The following is a 21,013-nucleotide window of genomic DNA, read 5'->3' as shown; positions in this document are numbered from 1 at the left end:
GTGTATGAACGTCATAAGGCAACTGTCACCCGCACCATGCTATAACGGGCATAGTATAACTATGTTGCCCATTTACTCTTCACTTGAAGATACCATGTACTACACGAAATAAATATTGTTTATATTAAATTATCTAATTTCAGTACGTTTTACAATTATAATTTTTACATTATTAAATAACTAATGGTGTTGACCTTCTCAACTCTTAACAACGTACTCGTACCTATGTGAAATTAATTGTGTCTTTAAATAAACCCGATTAAAACCTTAATGTGCTTGTAATGACATCATAAGCTCAAAGAGGCGATTCACTCTTCAAACGTCTCACACGTCGGGTGGCTTTTGTTCAGTGTTATTGACCGTAAGAAGAAACACATTTTTTAGTCCCATACTCATCACAATATTTCTACGTGTCCTCTTCAAATGTCTAAATACTGGTATTTTAAATCTCATACACATAAAGAACTAAAGAACGCCCGTGACTTTGTCTTCAACAAAATCGATGTAACATTTACCTAACTAAATTAACTAGCTATACCTATCATAAAGATAAAATATATTTTTAAATATGACCAATATTTCCATTCCCCTCCCAACGTTGTTAGGTGTGAGAACGACAATAGTCCACGGCCACCACGGCCTCTTGGTGATCAGTCCGGCCCCGTTAACCGTTGAGCTATTAAGGCTTCAGTTTCAGTACGTTTCATTATATTTATAGACAGTAGATACCGATCCGCTGGCGGCTCGAGACCGTTTTGTTTGGAAGTCCATGCAAGACATCATCCATCGGCTGACAATGATGATGATGATGAGATACCGATACATTATAACGGTAGTTGGATACAAAGTTATAGTTGAGTATACATTTACGCCCAGTGTGGGTAGATGACAAAAGGTTAATTATGATAGAGTTGTGGTGATAAAAGTGGGAGGTAAAGGAAACTTCCTGATAAAAGAGGCAATCGATTTCGTATTTAGTCAGTTTATTTTATACGGAAGTCCATGATAATAACCTCTACATATTCAAAAGGTATCGCTAAATAATTTAAAATAGGAATAACATTAAGAAAAATACGAGTTATAAAATTGAATGAAAATATATTTAATTCAGATGATTATCTCGAAACAAAATTACCTACGTACTAAAAGGCAGTCAGATTGTTGATGAAATCTTCGTGAGAAATCTAGTTATATCAAACGCACGTTTATTTGATTGAATGTAATACTGATGTAATGGTTTTCAAGTCAGTTAAACTATACACTAATTATGATTGATTTTATATACTTCTCGTTTGTTCGTGGGCGTATCCCAAAGGCATGCTGTTTCATTTCAAATTAAGGGATACTACATGCGTTGACGTAACTTTAATTTTAAGTTTTCGACCAATTATCGCCATTACTATTACATTATAATATTTTTACCTTCGAAAGTACTTGTAAAGTAATCCTAATTGAAATAAATAAAATTTGACTATATTATTGATACATTGCTTCCGTGTATCAAGAGGATTGGGAGCCGCAGCTGTAAAAGCTGAAACCGGCATGTGGCACAGGTATGCCTCTCTGATCGAGAGTTACATATTTGTTTTTTTTGCTGTGGAGACCCTGGGGTCATGGAGTCGCAGTGCCATTTCTCCGAATTATTTCACCGAGGCTAGTTGCCTCGACTGGTGACAGAAGGGCTAGCTCACTTTTTGCGCAAATGCTGGTTGTCCAACGTATAAAAATATGTTGCCTTTTGTATTCCAATGTTGACATCTTAATGACGAAAAAATTTGCTATTAAAAGTAATTAATATTATTATAACACGTGTAAACAATAAATTACTTTAAAAATAAAATTAGGTAAACTAGCCAGTAAGATAACTGTGATATTAGGTATATATTTTTAATTTTTTTGTAATATGCTTTATTTAATAGGTTTGGATTAGATCTACGCCTAAAATTCATGATGTCTATAAGTCAATAACGTTTGTGTATTTTGGTTTGCGATATTGATAAAATGAAATTCAAGTGGATATTTTTAATATGATCTCATTTCTTGAATAGTCTTCTTCTTGAATGTATTAATAAAGTTTTAATAGTTAAACTGAATGTTTCTATAGTGCTTCTAGGCCTGCTACAAATAAACCTTTGATTTTGTATCACCGAAAAATTAACGTCATAACAATGTAGACTACAAATTGTCAATTCTGGTCAGAATTGTTGAGCTATTCGAAGTATTTGTTATTTATTGTGATATTTTGTCGTTCGATGATAAACAATGGTTCGTGTAATGAATTTATCAACGTCATAGCTATTTCAGGCAACGTTTGTGTCATGCAAAGTTCACGAGAGCGTACGTGTTGTCTGCTCACGCGCAGGACAGTGGGGCGAATTAATCAAATACACTTTCAAATAGGCTTTCAATTGTGTTTTATGTACACACTAGCGGACGATTATAAGACTAAGATATTTAATATCACGTGTCTCAAACGGTGAAGGAAAACATCGTGAGGAAACCTGCATACCAGAGAATTTCTTAATTCTCTGCGTGTGTGAAATCTGCGAAACCGCATTGGGCCAGCGTGTTGGACTAATGGCCTAACCCCTCTCATTCTGAGAGGAGTGAACTCAGCAGTGAGTCGTATAAGGATTGATAACGACTAGCGGACGCCCACGACATCGTCCGCATGGAATTCAGTTTTTCACAAAGCCCGCGGGAATCATAGATTTTTCCGGGATGAAAAGTAGCCTATGTGTTAATACAGATTAAAAAATATTTTCATTCCAAATTTCAGCCAAATTGCTTCGTAAAGCAGGAACAAACATACACACTACCGACAAAGACGTACCGCCAAGCGATTTAGCGTTCCGGTACGATGACGTGTAGAAACCGAAAGGGGTGTGGATTTTCATCCTCCTCCTAACAAGTTAGCCCGCATCCATCTTAGATTGCATCATCACTTACCATCAGGTGAGACTGTAGTCAAGGGCTAACTTGTAAAGAGTAAAAAAAAAATCTAATTTAATGCCATGAATCACAAGAATTTAGCAGGGTGACATCTCGTACCTATACCTATCAGGTGGATTTTAAAAAACAATTCATGTATGTAGACATAAGATATTTAAATAAGTACCATAACTTATATTTGTTATTGTGTTCAATTGTACCGAAGCATAATTCGAGTGTCATATTTTACAACATCGATCAATGACTGTACCCGATAATGGCATGACCGATAGGGACGTCGGGTCTGGGTGCAGCTTAAAACAATGTTATCATTTATAACTAATTTGCCAATAACTTACACCAGTTATATACCTCTTTAGATAATATTTATCGATCAATCATAAGTTAAGTAAGTAAAGTTACATACAATACATGTAACGAAACGATTAAAAGTAGGCTTATGATTATTTTTTAAACCTAAGTACTCCTTTAACGCATAATATGATTATGATGTAAAAAGTCGTCAACTAAAAAATATTTCATTGCAAAATTATTAAAAATTATATGATAACAGAGGTTTTACTTAGTTCCCGTTCCCGTTTAAATACGAGAATACATAGCTTACATTACAAATAACGTAGCTTTCTTTTTCAAGATCGGTTTAGTAGATCCACAGATTACCCCTATAACCTTACAAACTTTAGCTGTTTCGGTGTAGATTATAATTTGGACTATTTCTAACCTAAGTTGAAAAAAACAAGTTCTCGGTACTGTATGCTTTTATGCACGAAGTGATCTAACAAAATACTTGACAACATAAAAAAGTTACCTTATCTACTCGTACCTACTTTGTAAAGATATAAATATCTTATTTTTCTATAAAACTACTACTAGAGTTTGGCTAATGAAAGTAGAGACTGAAATCGTCCGCCAAATTAAAAAAAAAAATTGAAGCAAATTCTGAAAATTATAGTGCAAATATTCAATTAATTGACTTTAATACTTATTTATAGGTAGTAATGTATTCACAAACGAAAAAATAATTTAAATTATATAAACGCATGCTTTTTGAGAAAGAATACAACAAGGAACTTAGGCTAACTTATCCTAATAACTATACAATTCATGCCCACGTGGAATGGTGGCAAGAATACTGACTGCATTTCCGCGCTGGACAGCTAGGCTGATCCTTTGCGCAAAAAATGAGCCAGCCCTTCTGTCACCAGTCGAGGCTATTTAATAAAACATGCTTTTTTAATTTGTTTAAATGATTTTTTTTAATTGTGCGGGCGATTTCAGTCTCTACTTTCATTAGCCAGACTCTACCAAACTAATGTTGGAAAAATGTCTATTGACCTTTTCCAGTTGCTACAAGTAATTAACTGTATATGTTTTCGTGGATTGTGGCTGTCAATTTATCAGATGATAGCATATCATCACACGTAGCAACATCTCTTTGTCTCAGATGAAATTATTTAAAAACGTGTTAACAGGTGACGTCACTTTGTCGCCGACATTGACCTCTCAGGCTGTTGAACTGCGAATTTGGCCTTTTGAAAATATCGACTCTCATATAACTGTGTACAAGAGTCAAAATTCAGTGCTGAATGAGTCACAGCTACTTTAGCTCCTATAGTTTACACATCATCAGCCATGTCGACTTTTTTACTTGAGAGACGATTTCGAACGTCAAAACGCTATTCAGCCTTAATTTAATTAACTAGATAGTAGTAAATGTTTTTTTTATGATGTGCAGTTTTGTGTTGAAAATTGCTTGCGGTTTGGCTTGTACTTAATAGAAGTTGATGGTCCGACCTTCAAAATCTTGGATCTATTAAGAAAATGTAGAGTTTTAGACGCTCGACTATATACCTTTGCATACCTATCTTTGCTCTATTTCATAAGTAAAAGAACTTTAGATAAATAGTGAAGATATTTCCTTATGGAGATAATTGAATAAAATATCAATTTCTTTCTAGTTTAATTAAAAATTTCAGCATCTTTATTGATTTGTTGAAATTTTGTTTGCGGATAGCAATAAATATTTATTGTCTAAATAATATTTCGTTACACAGAATTGATACAGCTTTAGACGTAGTTTATGAATTTGGATATTAACGTTCTCTCCAGTGGCGTAGCGTGCTTTGCTCTGTATCAAAATTAGTTGGGGGGCCCAAATGGTGAAGATTTCTAATAAAAGAAACAAAATTATTCGTTTAAAATAAATATGACAATGACTAACCTATATACCTAGGATGTTTTTTTTGGACATCCAACATTGGATTGGGCGCACGCTTAACCCGGAATATTATTTAATATCAATAAATTATTAATAAGGTAAGGTTCTAAGGTAATTTCTGAAGTGAAAACTGTACAGTTCTTTTATATTATTTCATGTGCAATATTAAGTCGTGATAGCTCAGATGACCTCTTCCTCCGATTCCGGAGGGTGTGGTTTCGAATCCGGTCCGGGGCATGCACCTCCAACTTTTCAGTTGTGTGCATTTGTAGAAATTAAATATCACGTGTCTCAAACGGTGAAGGAAAAACATCGTGAGGAAACCTGCATACCAGAGATTTTTCTTAATTCTCTGCGTGTGTGAAATCTGTCAATTCGCATTGGGCCAGCGTGGTATGGTGGACTATTGACCTAACCCCTCTCTTTCTGAGAGGAGACTCGAGCTCAACAGTAAGCCGAATATGGGTTGATAATGAATTATAGTTTGAGCTTAATCTCTCTCTAACTTGCCAACAAAATGACCGACCGATATCGAAATTAAAAAAAAAAAACAGTACAACTAGCAAAGCTTGCAAATTAAAGAATGAATGTCGATCAACTACCTAATATTATGTAGGTACTTATTTGTAAAAGGAAACTTTAATAAGTTGTTATTTAAAATTATTAGATTAAGTTCGCAAATGAAGAGCTACAAGCTACAGTACAGGATTTTGAGAATATCTCAAATAACCGTTGATCCATTAGTTGTTTAAATATTATAAGAGCGAGTTGTCATACAATAACTTTGGCACCAATTAGAAAGCTCTTGTGTGTTGTATGATTGCAATCTGTGTACCTACGTTTAAACTTATGGGTTAGTGGGCACAGTTCCCGTTGTCATTTGTACTGGAATTAGATTGTTTACTTGATTGTGATTCTCGTAATATGATCATACTCGTAGAACCTACCTACTATGCTTGACTGGTTCGTTTGGTTCAATACGACTGCATATCATGTTTGGAACCGCGATCATAAGTAGGTGTAATCGTATAATAATATCCACACGTATCTTACTTCTCGGATCCAGCGTAATAATAATATTTCAAGTAGACTTTGTTTACAAGCACTTTTGAAACGTCAAGGTTGACTATTCGTAAAGACTCTCCCATCGGTTCGGAAGCCAGAAACTAAAGTCCCAATTGTTGAAGTTTTAGTTCTTAGGCGACGCGACGTCCATAGAGTGACGTCCCGTCCATCTACGTTCTTCCAAATCTATGGCTCATCTCTGCTTGGTAAAGCTGCTGAGTTCCCATCATAGAACATTAGTTTTCGTGAGAATATTTTCGCCACGTAGAGAGAAGTTTTGTTGAACTCTTACCCTATAAAAATCTATGGCGTTCCTACTCGTCACATGATTGGATTGTCCCATTATCGAGCCTATAGGAAATATTCACAAAAATTCTTAATTCAAAATCTTACGAATGTAGGCATTTAGATTCACAAAAGGTTTATTAAGATATTCAAAGTCTTTTGTTGAACAGTTATTTCTACAGCAATTCGTTCAATCCATCTTTAACCCTTTTGTCTGCGGCTTAAAAGTATCTTAATGTTAATTTAGATACTTTTAAGCCGTAGACGTAATCTTAGTTTATTCTATAGTATAGTTATTCGAAAAAGAATAAAATTTACCTATCATCATCATCATGCTGGACATGGGTCTCTTGCAAATACAATAAAATTATAGTCAAAACGAAATGTATATGTAGGAAGGAAGAGGAATAGAAGATCCTTTCTCTAGCTTCTTTGTCTGAGTATACAACATTCACAAGATCAGAACAGCACCATATCAGGTCATATACAGCGTGAGTCAGTGAAGTAGGTGCATATCGCGAAACTTATATGGCGACTGTAAGATATTCTGATATGTTCATTTGCACATAAACTTCCACATTTGGTATAGAAGTGCCTGCCCATTTTAATAATATATTTACCTGCTTACTATTTTGTTCATAAACTGCCTTCTCGTTACATAGTCCGAGCAAACTTTGTAGACCACACTTGGAATACGCATCAAACTAGGTACGTATATCTACTTAATCCAAACTGAAGGTATTTTTAACGAGACCTTAGAAGACTCCAATACAGTTGAAATCTTCACAGTGGATGTATCTACGCTATGACAACAAATATTAAATAAAAAACAGAATAAAGTAAATATTTAAGGAGTTCTCACTCAACAAACGTGATTTTTTTGCCCCATATTTATACATAATGGAACGAAACCCTTCGTGCGCGAGTAAGACTCACACTTGGCTTTATTTTACAATATTTATATTTTTAAAATATTCACATAGATAGAGCTAGTCAAATATGTGTAATTAAAGTATTTTTTAAAGTTTTGTATCAAAAGTACATTTCAAAACTTTCATATTTATTTTTTATTATGAATTTCTATACAATATTTGATAATAAATTTAATCGATATAACGTCCATTTTGTACGGTACATGTTCGTTGTAAGGTCACGTACCATATGGCACAGCCGATGGCCTTGTCAGTTAAGCTCGATCAATGAAAGCACCGTGTTCCGGTTCGAACACCGACTGAAAACATATTTATTTTAAATTCTTAAAAAATAATTGATACATACTTTATTATGCTATACGATTAAGTTATAATGTTAGGCCTTTTTATACCAACGTAATAACTGGATGGCTCATTAATAAAGGTGTACCATCAACTTTATTTGTAAAATAAGTCATGAACAAAGGAGATGGTCCATTTCAGGTCCACTTTTGTACCCCGTATCATTAAAATTTTAAAAATACAAGGAATTTATTAAAATTTATTAAAGTGAATAAACCTAACTAAATAAAAAGAAATAAATAAAAACCTAAGATTTTGAGTTCAAGATGGCGCCAATAGAGCAACTATGACATGACAATTGACAGCAAACGTCAAATCGATTACTGCATTGAAAACGTCATCTATCCGCCATTATTACCCTTATTAATGTAGCATTTCTTGGGAGATAATAAACATTATTTTGAAATAATTAAAGTAAATTCGTAGATTTGTATAATCAAAACTCGTTAAAAAATATATCTTCTTTAATTTCCGCTAGGGTACAATGAGTGATCCTGGGCTCCATACAATTTTGGACCATCTCCTTTATTGCGACACAAAAACTCTATTTCGCTTCAATAATAAGTAATGACCTACATAACGATCTTAATACCTACTAGCTTGTATTTACCTATTAATACATTCTGTGTCTCATCATTCTGTGTGTCATCGTCTAGTAAGACGATACCATCCATCCACCATCACACCACCATGTCACGGACAAGTACAGGTAGAGTCATCGTAATGAGAATGAAAAATGTATTATGTCTGAAGGATCACACAAAAGAAAACAATAAATACATAATCCCTCTCTCACATTGACCTCTCTCTATCATTTGGGCACTCAAATAAATGCTCTATTTAGTAGCATATAGCATATGCACCAAGCATTATTATTCGATGTGTGAGTGTGAAGAAATGTAGATAAGTACCTACTCCTATAAAAAGGCATTGAAAGTTACCTGCCCCTCTAGCCCACAGGCACGTCGATTCTCTTTCTACGATCGCTAACGCTTCGCAAACTAATAAGATGTATGGGAATGACATTTGCTATCGCCAGGTCACGTGATCAAGATCTGTCAGTCCCATACATTTTTCTAGTTTTCGAAGCGTTAGCGATCGTAGAAAGAGAATCGACGCGCCACTTGGCTTGGGGAGCTTGGTAGACTTAGAACAACCCCCCTAATTACAGTAGCATTGGTAGCAACGTATTTGTTATGTAATCACCGTATTACATAAATTTACCGTAATAGCCATCAATTGTTGAAGATATATGTTTATGGTCATGACCATCGTATGCAATCTAATATTAAAATCATTAGCACAGTTCTTCTGGTTCGTAATTGATTGCTCAACTTGGTTAAAGATGTTTTTACTATTGCTTACAAATTAGACCTAATAAATAACTGTGTAATAAAAGTTACTCTTTATCGCCGCTACTAATGATGCGACCTTTTGACGGCCTCCATGGCGCAGTGGTATGCGCGGTCGATTTACAAGACGGAGGTCCTGGGTTCGATCCCCGGCTGAGCCGATGGAGGTTTTCTTAATTGGTCCAGGTCTGGCTGGTGGAAGGCTTCAGCCGTGGCTAGTTACCACCCTATCGGCAAAGACGTACCGCCAAGCGATTTAGCATTCCGGTACGATGCCGTGTAGAAACCGAAAGGGATGTGGATTTTCATCCTCCTCCTAACAAGTTAGGCTGCTTCAATCTTAGATTGCATCATCACTTATCATCAGATGAGATTGTAGTCAAAGGCTAACTTGTAAAGAATAAAAAAAAGCGATTTGGCTGAAATTAATATGACGCGCATATATTAAAGTGGGCGGAAAATTTTGCCACTGAGTATAGATTTTACTTTGGATTAACACATAGGTTACTCTTCCCGAAAAAAATCTATGGATTCCCGAGATTTGCGAAAACCTGATGATTTTGATGGTATGAATGTTTGTTACTCTTTCACGCCTCGGCTACTGAACCGAATCAACTGAAATTAGAAGTAGAGATAGATTATAGTCTGGATTTACATAGGCTATTTTTCATCCCAGAATAATCCATGGTTCCCGAGGGATTTATGAGGGAGGAGAAGTAGTCTCAGGCGTCCGCTAGTGACTTCATATACATTCGGTAACAAAATAAAAGCCTATATTATAGCAGTGCCAGACGCTCTTATCGGAGAGGGGATAAGGAGCTCACCATGCACCATGCACCTCCAATGCTGATTGGCAGGCTTAGGGTGACAACTGACAATGTCTGACTTTCTAACTACTTATCACTTTAAATAGCCCTTGGCCGTTAGTTGGTTTCGTAGATTTGGTTCCGCTTGTTCAATGTTTTGTACGACTCGCCATATATCACATACCCGAAGTTTGAGCAATATGGCCATGCATTTTGTTCCTAAGGTAATGTCAATGATAAATTACCATACATCAAAGTTAGTGGATTGGCCTGCTGGTCTGTCCGTTTTAACGTGGTCTCTCAAGGCTCAAGTCATCACTAGCTAGTCAACCAATCAACTCGTACTGCTGCTACTGAAAATTTCTTGGTTGAAAGAAAATTCAATATACTTTGTCGTTATCGTATCATTGCCCGACTCAGAAACCAACAACCCAATACCCAATCAAACGTTATATTAAGTTAATTTACTTATACTTTGTAGTTACAACACACTCACAGGGTTCCATTTGTAATAATTGTGATAAATATTATAATAAAAATGTAACTTAAATAAATAAATAAAACCCAGGCCGTCATGATCTGAAGCAAAGGTTCGATAAACGAGACACTTTCACAAGTTGTATTATTTATGTTAAGAGATCCGTGATAGCCCAGTGGATATGACCTCTGCCTCCGGGCGGGTATGTGTTCGAATCCGGTCCGGGGCATGCACCTCCAACTTTTCAGTTGTGTGCAATTTAAGAAATTAAATATCACGTGTCTCAAATGGTGAAGGAAAAACATCGTGAGAAAACCTGCTTAACAGGAAATTTTCTTAATTCTCTGAGTGTGTGAAGTCTGACAATCCGCATTGGGCCAGTGTGGTGGACTGTTGCACTAACCCTTCTCATTCTGATAGGAAACTCGAGCTCAGCAGTGAGCAGAATATGGGTAGATAATGATGAATGTTGATAATTATTAGTTTCAAACTGTTTTCAGGCTCAAAGATATCGCGAAAGGCGTAGACTGGCAACCCCCAGTCCAACGCCTTCGCCGCCGCGTCGCGAGCCGGCCGTGCAGTCCTCGGGCAACTGGTTCAAATCCATCGACAGACTCGGCAAGAAGCGAGAGAAGAACTCCAAAGTATGTATACTTACATTGTGTTTATTCATCGACAAGGCATCTCTTGACTGCAACCTTACCTGTCCTGCCCCCTAGCCAAGTGGCATGTCGATTCTCTATCAACGATCGCTAACGCTTCGAAAACTAGAACTATGGGAATGGCATTTGCTATCGACTGGTCACGTGATCAAGATCTGTCATTTCCATACATTTTTCTAGTTTTCGTTAGCGATCGTAGAAAGAGAATCGACATCCCACTTGGCTAGGGGGGCTGTAGGCCTAATATGCGCGCCACGTCATATTATATCGTGAAGAGAAAAAGACCGTTGACCAACAGCGGCCAAACCGGAAAAATCGCTCTCTGTTTCGTTGCGATGTGAAGAAAAAGAGAGTTATATTTTTGGTCCGCCCCTACTGGTCGATAATGTCTCATTTTCTCTTTACAAGAAAATGCCATGGCGCATACCTTAGACCTACAAATATTTAGTGACAACATTGACAAACTTATAAACTACTACCGACGTACACTCACAAATGACGTGGCTTTCTAAAGGAACTTTCAAAATCGGTTCAGTAGATCCAGAGATTACCCCTCACAATACCACAAACTTTACCTATTTATAATATTAGTATAGGTACCTATAGATGGAGGAGGTACAAGTTTAAATTCAAAATTACAACGGATACCGGAAGGTTAAATTGCTTTATTAATACGTCTTTGGCGTTAGGGTGGTTAGTAGCCACGACCGAAGACCTGCGACTATGAAATCCTAAATTAACTCGAGCTAGAATCGAATCCAAAACCTTTCTGTTGTAAGTCATGGCAAAAAGACATGGTGAAAAAAGGTTTATTGAATTACAGGTTTCTTGATCAAACTCTTTAGTTTAACAAAACTGTATTTTTTCGTGACCTAGTCAATAGTTGTAATGTAACTTTTAACGTTACTTTAATCAAATGTTACAGGTCGAAAAAGAAAGCGTAATTACCACAGAAGACGAATCCAGCCGCCGCGTCTGGTCGAAACCAAGCAAACCATTGAACTCTCCGGCGAAAAATCTTCGATTCTTCGGTGACACCGACCACGAATCCGACACAAATGTAAAACGGTCAGTCACTAAGACGAAGAGCCATCCAACGAAAACCCATGGAACCTTACGAAAGACCATATCAAACTCAAGCGCTGGTCTGGACGAAGTCGACCACAGTGAGTTGTCCAGCAAGAGTCACTCATTATCTAACTTGCACAAAGACAAGAGCGAATCACCGAACACTAAGGAGTATTATAAAAGGAACTTGAAAAATATATCAGAGGTCCAGAGTAATTCGGAGAGCGAAAGTCAATTCGGGAAGAGAATGGCTTCCAAGCCGCCCATAAGTCCATACGAAAGGTCGAGGAGTCACAGTAGCTCGAAGACTCTTAAAGCAAGCAAGGGAGACGTGAGGAGACACAGGGGTGACGACAGAGGAAGTTCGTCAGAATTGAGGAGCAGTAAACCGGAGCTAAGCAGAGATTTAAAGTAAGTACCTGCATATATGATAAAGGATAAAAATCGTACTAAAAATTCTTTAAATTCAATAAGTAAACCACGTAAACATCTGCTAACATGAATTTTCTCATACGCCACGCCTAGTTTCGAACCTTCTGGATTTCTTAAACATAAAGTTGCTATACTTACTATTAGACTTCAAGTGAATTATTTATACTTAGTGAATTTTTTATGTTAACAATTTATTGATAATTATAATAATTTTAATAATAACATGATTCATCAGCATTTTTAATAGCACCACAAATGGCTGCAGCTGAAAATTTCTTAAACCCAAGGCTCAACCCATTACTAGACGGAATATTCGAACCGTCATGATCCGAAGCCACATAGCCTACTATTACCGGACCAATAAGGCAGCTAACCTATTTACTTGATATTATATTTCAATAATACAATATTACGTGTTGTAGACCACACCGTCGCACACCAGTGGCGCACTCCGGGGAGAGCAGCACCGAGGGAGACTCCAGCCATCAGTCGCAACGCAGCGTGGTGTACCTGCACGCCACTACTGGTAATATTGAACTTATGTGTGTCACGACGGCCACACACGGTCAGGTATACCGTCAAGTCTGCAACGCGCTTAGGGATGTTGAACGAGTGTGCACGACACGAGTGGAGTAAAACTACTTTCAAAAATAAAAATCAAAGCCTACGAGCCTCAGGTTGCATCGCAATACGTTCTTGAAGTGTACAAAAAGGGATTGTTTCAAAGTTCTCTAGTAGCGCCATCTATTGGTGGTTTAAAATAGCAAACACAGTTTCACTATGCCTGTAGATGGCACTTTTCTCTGCCGGACTTAATACCGACCCAGCGCAGAATAGCAAGTAATTGCAGTCCACGCGGGGTACATGGATTGACATCCATTTATACCCTTAAGCTGCTGCCTGTAGATGGCAGCGCGCATCATATAAGCCTCGCCCGATTACACTTTTCGTGACGCATTCACCAACTCACCCGTGCTTACCGTGTTTTAACCCAACAGTTCAACTGTTAAATCGTACATGTGTAGTGTGCGCTGTGCATCAGTTTAAACTGTACAGTTTTTTTTTAATGCTTTTGATTTAAATGTCTTTTAATAACAGTTAAAACTACGCAGTTAAAACTGAAGGTTTGTATGTAATGTAGATTCCAAAGTGTAACCTAATCGATTTCAGTCGGAGACATCCCAGACCCAGGTCGGGCTCGCAACCGGTCCAGAGACGACGTCTCGTCGCTCATGTCTTCCAACGTGCAAGTGCGGAGCACCACAAAGAGCTTCTCCCTATTCGCGCCCTGGACCCCGCGCCACCACAGCGAACAATACGACGTGCACTACGCACAAAAACCGCGAAAAAGTAAAAAAGAAGTCAGACGTGATGAGAAACCGCTGCAGAAGAAATCCTACAGCCAAACAACCTTAAACCGACGTCCTAACAGCCAAAATAGACTAACAAGTTCGAGTACAACACTTTATCGACAGAAAAGGGGTAAAGAGAACGATATCACTCAAAACACGATATCCCGCAAGGGAGCGCCCGAGAAGAAAAGTCAATCGAGCGAGATATTGAATAGGGATGATCGGGAAAGAGTGTCTCGATCCATATCCATTCCGAAGGACAAAAAGGCTGGATGGTTCAAATTGTCGAAGACCAAAAAACAAGAAAATACCCGCGTACGTTAAACATTGTAAAATTTGTATTAAAGCCTATATTTAATCAAAAAAGTATGGCACAATTATAAAAAAGATAATCTATTTACAAATACAGTTGAGCTTTTAATAAAATTTACAATTGACTGCGTTTAATGTCATACTAATTAATTTAATTTGTCAATAATTGCATATTATACTTAAATTTATTTTCTGTATACTTTTCGTTCTAATCTTCTAAATAATTAATCGTAATTTCATAATTATTAAAGGTTACTTAACAGAGTGCCATTGCAATAAAACGTAAACGTTACCAATTCTTAGTTTTATAACTAATTTAAAATTTAAAATTATGTAACATAGTGCTTCTACTTTACTAATAAAAATGAGAAAATTCTTATCTTAGCTGTTATTTTGATTTTGTGTCCAGATCTCTATTTTAAAAATATCACCTAATTAATTCTATTATTATATTTGGATGGAAAAAATATGAGGGACAATATTGGAGTTAAGAAGTTGTTGCATAAGTAAACAGAAAATTTTAAAATGTATTAATTTTAGAATAATCTTAAAATAAAATTTCTAATTATCCAAATTATTTTGTATGTTTATTTCAACTTTGTTTCTTTAATTATTCTATGATCATCATCATCATATCAGCCGATGGACGTCCACTGCAGGACGTAGGCCTTTTGCAGGAACTTCCAAACATCACGATCTTGAGTCGCTTGCATCCAGGCGAATCATCAATATTGTTATTTTGACGGCCTCTGTGGCGCAGTGGTATGGGCGGTGGATTTTTAAGACGGAGGTCCTGCGTTCGATTCGATCCCCGGCTGGGCCGATTGAGGTTTTCTTAATTGGTCCAGGTCTGGCTGGTGGGAGGCTTCGGCCGTAGCTAGTTACCACCCTAACGACGATGACGTACCACCAAGCGATTTAGCGTTCCGGTACGATGTCGTGTAGAAACCGAAACGGGTGTGGATTTTTATCCTAATCCTAACCAGTTAGTCCGCTTCCATCTTAGATTGCATCATGACTAACCATCAGGTGAGATTGTAAGCAAGGGCTAACTTGTAAAGAAAAAAAAAATATTCTATACTAATATTATATACGGATAAAGTGTGTCAGTTTGTAACTTTGTGGGGTTGTAGGAGCAATCTTAGAATCTACTAAACCATTTTTTTTTGACGTGACGTCTTATAAATTGGTTTGCCGGATGACACTTCAAGAAACTGCGTTACGCTCCGCTCACGTTATGCGCTCACAATGAGAGCGAGTGAATAAAATTTTGTTAATATGAAATTCAGTGCGAGATTCTTTGTATAAATTAATCTATACTTATAATAAATCTGTAGAGAGGTCAATTCTGTACATGAAATATATTTCCCAAATAACTATCAGGGGGTGTTTAGTGGTCGATACTGATGCCAAAAATGCAATCAGTAAAATTTTTGTCTGTCTGTATGTTCTTTATAGAAACAAAAACTACTCGACGGATTTTAACGAAACTTTTATTCGTTCGTATTTTATTTATTTTATTCTTCATACTCCTGAGCAGGTTATAGTATACTTTTCATCACGCTACGATTAATAGGAGCAGAGCAGTGAAGGGAAATGTTGGGAAAACGGGAGAAGTTACTCATTTTTTTAAGCTTCCGTCGCGTGGTATGTTCGTTATAGACACAAAAACTACTCGACGGGGATTTTAATAAAACTTGGTACAATTATTCTTCATACTCCTGGGCAGGTAAAGCATACTTTTTATTACGCTACCGTTAATAGGAGCAGAGCAGTGAAGGGAAATGTTGAGAAAACGGGAGAAGTTACTCCATTTTTTTAGATTCCGTCGCCGTCGCATGGTCCCTACCATAGGGGTAGTAGGATAGGGGTAGGGTAGGGATAGGGTAGGGTAGGGGTAGGCGTAGTAGTTTAGGTTTCACGCAGACGAAGTCGCCGCTAGTGTTTTAAATATAATTCTTTGTATAAATAAATGTTTTAAATTGTTACTATTATTTCATCCTCCTTCCTACTATACGAATGAATATTCACATTAAAATTATTTTACCACTCAAAGTCGTTGTCACGTAAAACTTTCGCCCGTATACCGACTTTACAGGCAACCAATTTTTTTTTACCAACAGTAAGTCACATTGTTTGCAAGATTTTATCCCCTTACTCATAAGAACTACGCAGGAGAAACCACGGGGCGACTGGAGTTTTATAATTGTAAAAATTAACTAACCCACTTTACCCTTAGCTGACGTGCTGCTTGAGTATCTATTTTCAGAAGTTATCTTTTGTTGAAATTGCCATATAGTGAAGCCACACTATGCGGTGCGACGCCGCGCCGGAGATGTTTTGCCGCATCGCTGTGCACATGTAAATGTATTGTGCGGCGCCGTGGTAGAAAGTGTGCCTGCGGTGCGGCGCCGGAGCGCGCCGTTAGGCATATCATTGATTGTATGCGGGACGTCGCAGCGACACCGCACCGTGTGGCTTCTCCTTTAGGTCTCTAAACTGTTGTCTATTAACTTCTCTGTCTACGAGAAGACAAAAAATTGACAAAGTTCCTTTTTCGAGCTTTTTCGGCGAGCTTCAGGCTCAGACCAACAGGGTTTAACAGTGACCTGACATAAAGTACGATTATTAAATTAAAATTACAAGGGTAATCGTCACTAAAATGTCATTCTACTTACTGACATTAATAATCTTAAGTAAGATTAATCGTATGTACGACTATTAATTCCAGTCAGTAAAATGCCATTTCAGTGAAAGTTGCACTTCTAATTTTACTGACGGGAATTAATAATCGTAATAAAACTTTTTTAAGAGGAGAGCTTATGATGACTCAAAATTGCTAAACTCTTATGGCGAAAATTTTGTTGCTGTAGCGCAAAATTTGTCATACAAAATTAAAAAGAAGATTAACAAAATGTCACTGTCAAATGTCAATATGTGTCTCTGCGTGTCATGGTCATGTCACTTGAAATTGTCATTTGTCTTGAAATTTTCATAAAGTTTTGGATTTGGGCTGGTATGTGTGTGAAGGAGATGTAATTTTGATTAAAAATCATATCGATTTTATTAAAAATTTTATATTTAATTGGAAATTAACACCACGCTAATCTCCAATGTTTCACAAAGTTAACAAAAGCAACCTACAGCTATGGCTCGAAGATACCGCGATGCCGCTGCCAAATTACAGGAAAACGTGCAAAAACATTTAAAAACTATCAAGCATGAGGTGTCTTCTTCGGAAGACGACGAACCTTTTGAACAGAATGTCTTGGATGGAGTGCTTCAGAGCTACTGTAGGGGTGGTGGAGACACCCAAATGCTGGAAAGAACCAAGAATCTCCTCGAAGAAGCTATAAGTGGTAGGTCTATAACTTGCTTAATATGTATTGGTTCTATAAAGCGAGCGGATGCGATATGGACTTGTGAACACTGCTACTCTTATTTTCATCTATCATGTATTCAAAAGTGGTCAAATGACAGCATTAGCTTACGAAACGAAGAACATCATGGCCCGATTGCCGTGTTCCGACCTATGAAAATTGAATGGTGTTGCCCAAAATGCCGCCATTCCTATGGTAAAGAAGAAATTCCCAGAAAATACCGCTGTTTTTGCAACAAAACTGACGATCCTGTCTATCATCCTTGGTTAGTTCCTCACACTTGCGGAGAAGTTTGTGGAAAAAGGTTGTCTTTGGGAGAAAATTGTAAACACAAGTGCCTGCTACTGTGCCATCCGGGTCCTTGTCCCCCGTGTCCACAGACAGTGAACAGAGCATGCTATTGTGGCAAATCTAATAAGAGAGTCAGGTGTAGCGCAGCTCACTGGTCCTGTCAACAACAATGTAACAAGATACTGCCCTGCAAGTCACACAACTGTGAAATAGAATGCCACGATGGAAATTGTCCACCCTGCAACTATACAAGCTTGCAACCATGTCAGTGTGGAGCTGAGAAAACAAAGCGCGCCTGCAATGATCTCATATGGCAGTGCGCAAAGCAATGTAATAAACCATTTGCATGTGGTTATCACAAATGTGAGAAATTGTGTCACACTGGCACTTGTGGAACATGCCCTCACTCTGGTATTCGGTCTTGCCCATGTGGCTCCATTGAGCGCTTCATACAGTGCCCTGATGTTATTGAAACATGTGTCAGTACATGTGGTAAGAAACATGAAGATTGTGAACATAATTGTCCAGCAAAATGTCATAAAGGACAGTGTCCTCCATGCTATGTTTTGATAGAAAAAAAATGTCAATGTTTAACACACACTCGCTCACTTCCATGCAGCAAAGAGTTCAGGTGTGAAACAAAATGCAGAGGCACAAGACCATGTGGAAAGCATGGTTGTGGTCGCAAATGTTGCAATGGTAACTGTCCGCCTTGTGAAAAGATTTGTGACAAACCTCTTCAATGTGGTCGACACAAATGCACCACAGTTTGCCATCATGGGCCTTGCTATCCTTGCCCTTTGGAATCTAAAGTAACTTGTAGATGTAAAGAAACATATATAACAGTCCCATGTGGTAGAGAAAGACACACACGGCCACCTAAATGCAGTCATCCATGTAAGATAAAATACAAATGTGGACATATAAATGAAAATAAACATACTTGTCACTTTGGTGACTGTCCACCATGCAAGGCAATTTGTAACAAAACACATGAGTGTGGGCACAACTGTGTAGCCATTTGTCATGAATATGTGTCAGTAGTGTTCAAACAGGTGGAAAAACCGGCTACGCCATGGGAAATTCAGCCTTCCAAAACTAAGATTGTCAAACAAGATTGCCCACCCTGTGTCGCCCCTGTTTTGGTGACATGTTTTGGAGAACATGAGACAGATTACCAGCCATGTCATAAAGCTACTCGTAGACCATGTGGCCGAGAATGTGGCAGACCACTTGCATGTGGAAACCACTTATGTGAACTTCTCTGTCATTTGCAGGAAAATAATGTTTCTTATCCAAATGTGCCTTATATTTGCAAACCATGCAATAGAGAATGTTCAATAGTCCGTCCAGAGAAATGCATGCACAAATGCGCTAAACGAGGCTGTCATCCAGGACCATGTCCACCGTGTGATATACTGGAAAGAATTCCTTGCCATTGCAAGGTGACAGAAATGTATTTTCGTTGCAGAGAGCTTGCAACTTCAACTGAAGAAATGTTCAGTTGTAAACAGCAATGTCCAAAGAATTTAGACTGTGGTCATCGCTGTAAGAAACTATGTCACTCTGGACCATGTAAAGACAACCAAATATGCCATAAAAAGACAAAAATTAACTGTCCCTGTGGTAATTTGAAAAAAGAAGCACAATGCACTGCTGTTAGGAACTCGGAAATACAAATTAAGTGTGATGAAAGTTGTGAAGCTAAAAAAGCTGCTGCTAAATTGGAAAGGGAAAAAGAAGAAAAAAGATTAAAAGAATTGGAAATAGAGAAAAACCGCAGAGAATTAGAGGAATATGAATGGAAATTGAGTGGCAAGAAAAAGAAATATAAAGAGAAGAAAATAGTTCTTAACAAGGATGACAGAAGTTGGCTACAAAGATATTGGGTTCCTATTTTATCTGTAGCTGTAGTGATTGTAGCTGCTATTTATTATATATTAATAATTAGTTAATTAGTTTTAACACTTGACTTTATATAGACTGATATTTTATAACAAAAGAAATGTAGTGAATGGAGTTGTTTGTTAAACCATGAAACACAAAAGATCTTTAAAGAGATCTTTATAGGTATGCAGTTAACTTGTTAACAAAACTGTTTAATTTTTAACAATTCTCGTCATGTCTGTATAATTTATTAACACAGTGAGTGTGATTTAATTTTTCTGTGTATTTATAATAAGCAGTTTTTATTAGTATAAGTATGTTTTAGTGTCACCAAATAAAGTCCCTGTTGAATTCAATGTGTACTTTGGTATGATAATGGTATAATAAAGACCTTTAATATTTATATGATCTTATTTAGTACTGGTTACTTACCTTGAACATTTTTTAAACCTATTTTATACTAACAAACAAATTAGAAATGATGGTAGAAAACGCATGTCATTTCATAACTTTTTAATTTTAAATGATGTATTGTTGTTTTAATAATAGTTGTATTAAAAGCTTATTAATGAAATTCATTTTCAATACATTAAGACCAAGTTAATTTTAATTATTATTATGTGTGAAATTACTAACAATTTATACCCTCATTTTTAATTTGTTTGTTGGTTTAGAACTATACAAGTACATAGGTACCTAACTTATACAGTACTTACTTGATTTTAAATCAATATTATCAGCATATTTTAATGGCTTACTACAGAGGCAAGGCTCTCTCCTAGGATTTTATTGTGTTTAGACTAACCAAGCTGATTGCAACTCCAATGAGAGCAGATAGGCTTAAAAATTATAATTTTAAACTCTTTAAGGATAATCATCTTCATCATCAGCCGATGGACGTCCACTGCTGGACATAGGCCTCTTGTATAGACTTCCAAACATTATGGTCTAGGACCGTCAGCACCCAGGAGCTCCCTGCAGACCTCTTGATGTCCTTGGTCCATCTAGTGGTGGGTCAGTGCCATTCCAGCACCTTGGGACCCCTTAATCATTAATCTATCTTGTATGATTAAGGATATTATCAGATGTTAATGATAATCACCAGGACCAAAGGCTGAATATTCCAATTATTCTAGGTTGAAACATTACAAGAAAGTCTCGGCATTCCGAACTCCCACAGGAGTAACAAGACAGTGGTG

General features: G+C 37.1%; 2 protein-coding genes across 2 annotated transcripts in view; both read left to right on the top strand.

Moving 5' to 3' along the window:
• Nucleotides 1-14,833, top strand: part of LOC112043224 (calponin homology domain-containing protein DDB_G0272472) — an 88,010-nt gene extending 73,177 nt beyond the window's left edge. The window contains exons 8-11 of the mRNA XM_024078537.1: nucleotides 10,931-11,074; nucleotides 12,018-12,571; nucleotides 13,015-13,118; nucleotides 13,763-14,833. Coding sequence (XP_023934305.1) covers nucleotides 10,931-11,074; nucleotides 12,018-12,571; nucleotides 13,015-13,118; nucleotides 13,763-14,268 — 1,308 coding nt within the window. The 3' untranslated portion in view covers nucleotides 14,269-14,833. The remainder of the gene's footprint in view (nucleotides 1-10,930; nucleotides 11,075-12,017; nucleotides 12,572-13,014; nucleotides 13,119-13,762) is intronic.
• Nucleotides 14,834-17,212: 2,379 nt separating this feature from the next.
• On the top strand, nucleotides 17,213-20,217 carry LOC112043220 (NF-X1-type zinc finger protein NFXL1). Its single transcript, XM_024078534.2, has one exon. It carries the CDS (start codon nucleotides 17,405-17,407, stop codon nucleotides 19,880-19,882), a length of 2,478 nt encoding a protein of 825 aa, XP_023934302.1. The 5' UTR covers nucleotides 17,213-17,404; the 3' UTR covers nucleotides 19,883-20,217.
• Nucleotides 20,218-21,013: the final 796 nt, after the last annotated feature.

This window comes from Bicyclus anynana, chromosome 2, assembly GCF_947172395.1.
Source record: "Bicyclus anynana chromosome 2, ilBicAnyn1.1, whole genome shotgun sequence".
NCBI classification, from domain to species: domain Eukaryota; kingdom Metazoa; phylum Arthropoda; class Insecta; order Lepidoptera; family Nymphalidae; genus Bicyclus; species Bicyclus anynana.
The sequence above is the reverse complement of the archived record's forward strand: the minus strand, read 5'-3'. Positions and strand labels throughout refer to the sequence as shown.

Excerpts from the sequence above, each read along its gene's own strand:
- LOC112043220 (XM_024078534.2), top strand. The coding sequence starts at position 17,405 with ATGGCTCGAAGATACCGCGATGCCGCTGCCAAATTACAGGAAAACGTG.